General features: G+C 43.8%; 1 protein-coding gene across 6 annotated transcripts in view; it reads right to left on the reverse strand.

Annotated features, from left to right (window-relative positions):
* Positions 1-6973, reverse strand: part of NMRK1 (nicotinamide riboside kinase 1) — a 37310-nt gene that overhangs the window by 23815 nt on the left and 6522 nt on the right. For 2 of the 6 annotated variants that reach the window (XM_010844901.1, XM_010844896.1), the window contains exons 1-3: positions 6689-6967; positions 6254-6289; positions 2332-2385 (exon numbers count right to left, since the gene is read on the reverse strand). In XM_010844901.1, coding sequence (XP_010843203.1) covers positions 2332-2360 — 29 coding nt within the window. In that variant the 5' untranslated portion in view covers positions 2361-2385; positions 6254-6289; positions 6689-6967. Of the gene's footprint in view, positions 1-2331; positions 2386-6253; positions 6290-6688; positions 6968-6973 lie in introns of those variants that run through there. The other 4 variants (XM_010844898.1, XM_010844897.1, XM_010844899.1 and 1 more) reach the window with 4 other exon arrangements.

The raw sequence follows: 6973 nt of genomic DNA on the forward strand, positions 1-6973 counted from the left end.
TCTTTTTTGGGGCTCCAAAATCACTGCAGATGGTGACTGCAGCCATGAAATTAAAAGACGCTTACTCCTTGGAAGGAAAGTTATGACCAACCTAGATAGCATATTCAAAAGCAGAGACATTACTTTGCCAACAAAGGTCCGTCTATTCAAGGCTATGGTTTTTCCTGTGGTCATGTATGGATGTGAGAGTTGGACTCTGAAGAAGGCTGAGCGCCATAGAATTGATGCTTTTGAACTGTGGTGTTGGAGAAGACTCTTGCGAGTCCCTTGGACTGCAAGGAGATCCAACCAGTCCATTCTGAAGGAGATCAGCCCTGGGATTTCTTTGGAGGGAATGATGCTGAAGCTGAAACTCCAGTACTTTGGTTGCCTCATGCAAAGAGCTGACTCATTGGAAAGGACTCTGATGCTGGGAGGGATTGGGGGCAGGAGGAGAAGGGGATGACAGAGGATGAGATGGCTGGATGGCATCACTGACTCGATGGACATGAATCTGAGTGAACTCCAGGAGTTGGTGATGGACAGGGAGGCCTGGCGTGCTGCGATTCATGAGGTCGCGAAGAGTCAGACACGACTGAGCTACTGAACTGAACTGAACTGAACTGAGATACAGCACAGTGCATTTGGAGGAAGGCAGGCAGGAACTATAGCTGAGTCTGGCAAGGGCTTTGCAGAAGCAGCAGCAGCAGTAAAACAAAATCCTCGCCCATGCTGAGGAAGAGACAGTGAAGAGAGGCTTTCTTAGGGAGTAATACACATGACAAGAAAGCATGACCCAGATTTCCACATGGAGGGCTGGAATACTGAGATGAGGGGCGTTTACTCGAACGTATGCGGAATGAAGGTTGGACTGGATCCTGTAGTGGATCTGGTAGTGGCCTCCCCGGGCTCCCCCTCCTGCCACCCTGTTCCCAAGGTCTGGTTTGGAGTGACCCGCTCTCAACTTCAGAGCAGGGCATCACTGGCCTAAACCAGTCAAGGTTGTCTCCTTGCTTTTGCCTTTGACTGTGACTGTGGGTATGTGACACAGCTGGTCAAGTCTAAGAGACCCTTGACCTAGGGGAAGCAAAGTCCCTGCCCTAGTTCTAGGCTCAGAAGTAGCACGAGGTCCCAGGAACTGCTGGTGGTCTCCTGTGACCAAATAATGCAACCAACTTTAGATGAATTCAAAAGGAGGAAGACACAGAGAGAAATGGAGTCTTTGGTGACACCCCTAAGCTCCTACATCAAATCTTTCCTGTACCCTGCCTGCCCCTGATGCTTATACATTTCATTATTTTGGATGGTCCTCATATATCCAGAAATTCAGACTGCATTTTAAATAATTGGGAACCACTGGATATCATTCATCAGGTGAGAAAATAATCTAAAAATTTTGTATAAAGATTAAACTGGTAGAGGTATGTAGGACAGATTAAGAGGAGGAGACTGGAATCAGGGAATATAAGGGCTTTAATTAGGATGGTGGCAATGAACATGGAAAGCTAGGGATGGACAAGAGAAGCCAAGGCAGAGAAAAACTGAACTTCCTTCTAATTAGACGGGAGCAAGTCCAGGCAAAGTTCTGGCATTTAATTCACTCAATTTTACTTCTAACTGATGACTCACTATAGTAATGTAATACAATTATATGATGATCTCACCCAAATCACAAACTTTTAATTTCAATAGTCTTAACTGTTTTATTAACTAGACTACACATAATGTGAAAGTACTCAGAAGAAAGATGAATATAATGCACTAGCAAAACAAACAATGTCCTCTTGAGTTGCTGTAGTCTTATTTGAATGCCCACTTCTGGTTACATGGGTAGGGTGACCATATAATTTAGGATAATTTAGGACACTTCTAAGAGTGAGAGGGGTAAATGATTAATAATCATGCCACAGCAATAAGGACTACTTCAAGATAAAAAAGTACGTGGAAAAACGAGTAGAGGTGAGGTGGTTCCTCATTCCACATGTCCAAAACTGAGCATAACTGGAAAGAAACCATAGATTTTCTAAGTCACAGTGGAGGAGCTGTGTGGAGAATGATATATCACCCCAAACCAAAGTAGCATCTGATGAGGCCTTGCCGCTGGTGTCAGCTTCAGAAAATAAAGTAAAGCAGGTAGACTTTGTGTACTGACTCTCCTGTTTCTGTTTACAGGAAACTCTCCCATTTCTCGGCATCTACGTAGCCAATACTTAACTCTTTAAAATTCAATAGTGGCTTGTTCTCTTTTCTCTTTCCTTCTCACTGCTTCTCCTTCTCCCACCACATCCACATGGCAACACCCTTTGGACATCCTGAGTATCTTGACCAGCTATTGGTAGAAAAATTACTCACCCACTGATTCCAATGACAAATGTTTTCATAATTAGCTTTGAAAATCACGTCTTCCTAAAATTAAAAAAAAATCGAAGGCATATCACTTAGGTGTCCAAAGAGATAAAAGAGAGAGTCCTAACTTAGGAGGGCCAGCTGAAGGAGAAGATGCTACTGAACTCTGGGTTACCCTCCTTGGATTACCCACATTCCATAGGAGAGCTTCAAACAGTACCAGCTTCCCTCTGCCATACTCTCGTGCTAAGCGCCAATGGTGGGTAGTACTAAGGGCCCGAGAGCCAAGTCAAGGGAACTAAAAGGGCCCCTATGGCCAAGCACACATCCCTGAGGGTTTGTTTTCAAGGGCAGGGAAGAGCTGCAGAGCCCTGGGGCATATTACAGAGTTTCACGCTCCCCTCAGGCAGATGACTCGTCACCTACATGACTCAATCACCCAAGAATGACCCATTAACCCCAAGGCAAGGAGTTGGCTGAGATGGCCTCTTTCTCCTGAAATGGGGAGAAAGTCACTGCTGGCCAGAGGCTGGAGGGTGCTCCAGGCACTTAAAGGGTGCTCTCTTTAAGGGTGCTATTTCCTCACTCTAGGGCCAGGGTAGAAAAATTTTCAGTAATGGGCCAGCGAGTAAATCTTTGAGGCTTTGTGGGCCAGGAAACAAAGTCAGGGTTATTATTTAAGAACTTACAAGAGAGAAACCATTTCCACAAACTTTTTGACAGAAGCCAAAACATAATAATAATTGAGTACTTTTTTTTTTTTTTTGTAATGCATGTCTACAAATGAGAAGAATGGAATTCCTTTTCTATTGGGATAACATTTCCCTTACTGGATTTCAGAATGAGTGTTTCCTATTACAAAATGTTACAAGTGTTCAGGCAAAGGGCTGGGTTTTAGCTGCAGGCCACTGCTGGCTGACCCCTGGTCTGGGGGATGGACGGCAGTTTAATGCATGGCCCCCTAAGATTTACCAAAGTACTCTTGTGGATATTCCAAGGACCACTGTCATCTCTTTAAGTGAGAAGATGAAGCCCAGCAGCAGGGAACCTTAGCACAATGGTTCTAGAAGGTTGTCTCTGACTGATGCTGCTCTTTATTCCTGACTGTTCTAGCGGAATGATTAGGAATCTAAGCTGTGCCACCCTGGGTACATGGTGGCTAGTCTTGGCTGCCCTCCCAGTTCCTACCCCGACCTGTGTCCAGACTCCCTCTGTGGGGTAGTAGGGAGAGAAATCTGGTAGAGAGAGGGATGGCGTTCCTTGGCTTTTCTTCAGCTCTTCCAGAACACAGTTGGCCCTTGGTGTCTGAGGGCTCCACAGATGCAGAGTCAACCAACACTGGTTTGAAAGTATTTGGGGGAAAAAAATTTAGGAAGTTCCAAAGAGCAAAACTTGAATTTGCTGCACCAGCAACTATTTACATAGCATTTGCATTGAATTTACAATTATTTCCACAGCATGTCCATTTTATTAGGGATTACATGTCTAGAAATGATTCAAAGCACGTGAGAGGATGTGCATAAGTTAAATGCAAATACTCTGCCATTTTATGTAAGGGACTTGGGCATCTGCAGATTTTGGCATTCCTGGGTTGGTGGGTATTGTTCTGGAACCAATCCCTACCACCCTTAATACTAGAAACAACGGGTATTTCAAATTGAGTGCAACTGGGTAAGGTGAGGTTCCAATTTCATTTACTAGCCTATGTGAGACAAGAATGTGACTGTGACAGAAATAAAATAATACATCAGGTTGGACATCTGAGTTTTACTGGGAGTTGCATAATATTGAATATATTTATCCCCATCCAAATTGCCAAAGTGTATCAAGGGAACAATTACATATAATGAGTATTATAAAATAAATTTTTACATTGTAATTTTTCTGCTTTTGAATTATATTTTACCCTATTCTTATTTTCAGTATGTCAGTGCAAGCCTGCCAACTATCCTTTTTTAGGATGGGAAAGGCTGCCCTTTATCTTGAGATAGTAGATTTCTTACATCTTAACATCTTACACTTTTAAAACATGTCCTTTTTCCTACAAAATTATGTTGGCAGTAGGTAATAGTAGATTCATGTCCTTAATTAGCAAAATAAGAACAAAAAAATTCAGACTTTGTTGTTTCTTGCTTCCAGCTCACCTATTTTTGGATAATTTATCACAGCCTAAATTCTCAAGCCTGGAGAGATACAATCTTAAGAGATCACATGGTCCACACTCCTTCATTCTACACAAGTTGAAACTGGCCCAGGCAATGGAGTGACTTGCTCAAGAGCACACATACAGTACATGAAAAACCAGAGGGAATTCCCGGGTGCTCCATGGTTTAGAACTCAGCACTGTCACTGCTGGGGCCTGGGGTTGGATCCTGGTCGGAGAACTAAGATCCTGCAAGCCACACGGTGCAGTCAAAGAACAAAACAAAACTAGAAACAAAACTAAACCAAATAAGTTAACTTCTAATCATCTTTCAAAGCTGCTAAAAAGCACTTTACTACCAGGAGCAGAGAAAGGATGCTGTACTTGCGCTGCCTTAATTGTGAGGCTCTCCTGTATAACAGATGTTACTTTGATTGATTTATTATTGGTGGGGTATTTTCTGTGCCCCATCTGGAAAAATCATAGTTTTGACTAGACAGACCTTTGTTGGCAAAGTAATGTCTCTGCTTTTTAATATGCTGTCTAGGTTTGTCATAGCTTTTCTTCCAAAGAACAAGCGTCTTTTAATTTCATGGCTGAAGTCATTGTCTGATTTTAGAGCCCAAGAAAATAAAAAAATAGTCTGTCACGGTTTCCATTTTTTCCCATCTATTTGCCATTAAGTGATAGGACCGGATGCCTTGATCTGTTTTTTAAATACTGAGTTTTAAGTCAGCTTTTTCAGTCTCCTCTTTCACCTCCATCAAGAGGCTCTTTAGCTCCTCTTCATTTTCTGTCATTAAAGGCAGTAGATATTTCCCCTGGCAATCTTGATTCCAGCTTGTGAGTCATCTAGCCCAGCATTTCTTATGATGTACTCTGCATATAAGTTCCATAAGCAGGGTGGCAATATACAGCCTTCATGGACTCCTTTCCCAATTTGAACCAGTTGTTCCATGTCTGGTTCTAACTGTTGCTTCTTGACCTGCATATAGGTTTCTCAGAGGCAAGTAATGTGGTCTGGTATTTCCATCTCTATATTTAAATTATTTCACTACTAAACAGTGTACATTTTGTATACTAAACTGCAAAACAGTCAGAGGTGGCATGTGTAGAATCAGCAGATTATAAGAAAGCTAGCAACTCCGTAGTAGGAATGGATGATGACAAAACTAAAAAGGTTTTTCAATCAGTTAAAACAGCAGCCTGGTTTTTCTAGAAGAGTGAAATGTTTCAGGACTTCTCACTCAATTTATTTTCTTCAACATTTTGATTATTTTCTATGTGACAGGGAAGTCTTTTTCTACTATTTTTTTTTTTTTTAAACTTTGCTCCCTTTTGGTAAACACCAAGGCTTGCCTGTCCGAATACACAACCCTTGCCCCTTTGTCTTGGAATCACTGTTTCACTTAATTCCTAGTAGACTTCGAAGCTTCATTTTACATAGACTCTCATGCAAGGTTTTTTCTTCTCAATTTTTATTCCTCCCCCCAAATACAAGTTATTTATCATATTGCCTATGCTATTCTAAATTTTCGCCCATTGCGTTTCTTGTCTGTTCTAGCCCCTGCCTCCCAGTGGAGATTCAACCTGCTAGGTCTGGGGTGGGCAAACTTGCTCTGCTAAGTTCTAGACCGTAAATGTTTGGGGTTTCGTGGGCAGCTGCTCAACTCTGCCGTTAGGAAGTGAAAGTGGCCGCAGGCAATTCAGAAGCAAATGAGCGTGGCTGTGTTCTAATAAACTTTATGGACATTGAAATTTGAATTTCATATAATTTCCACGTACCACAAACTCTACTTCTTTTGACTTCTTTTAATCCATCTAAAAAAAAAAATGTGAAAATCATTCTTAGGCTGTACAGTAACAGGCAACAACGAGGGGCTCTGTTAGTCACTCTCAACGCTAGAGGAGAAGACTGCCTCCTCCGGTAGGGATCAATACCTCACCCCTACCCCAGTGACTTCTCCCCAAAACCTGTATGGTTTCCAGAAGACCGACTCCCATTTTAAGGATTATTAGGGGGCGTGAGAGTAGTACCCCATCAGGACAACACTTTCTCCTGGGCAGGCCACTTATCAGTCCATTTAGGGTGGTAGATAGCCTAACAGAGCTTGCAAGACACAGCCGGGCTCAGGCTCCAGCGCAGGAACACTCTGGAAACACCTCCAGGCCCCATCGAGTCTGTGTGGCGGGGAGCGGCGGAGTCAGGTAGGTACTCACCGGGCGCTAGTTCGTTCGACTGCTCCCGAGCAAAGTGGCACAGGCGATCGCTAAGCGCGCGCCTGTCACTAACCCGCCGCAACCCCCGAAGCTCGTTAACCAAGAGGGGCACAGCCTCTTTCCCCGCTCCCCTTCCGGGTCAGAGGCTGCCCAGGGTAGAGAAGGCCAACCTAGGTTCCGTACCACCTGGAGCGGACGCGGCAGCAGGCTCTGGCCGGCGTTGCGGGGGGCGGGCCTCCGGCGTGCGTGGCCCTGCGCCTACGCGCGCACGCGGTCCTACCCTGT

The sequence above is a fragment of the Bison bison genome, unplaced genomic scaffold (assembly GCF_000754665.1).
Source record: "Bison bison bison isolate TAMUID 2011002044 unplaced genomic scaffold, Bison_UMD1.0 scf7180017864212, whole genome shotgun sequence".
In the NCBI taxonomy this organism is placed as follows: Eukaryota; Metazoa; Chordata; class Mammalia; order Artiodactyla; family Bovidae; genus Bison; species Bison bison.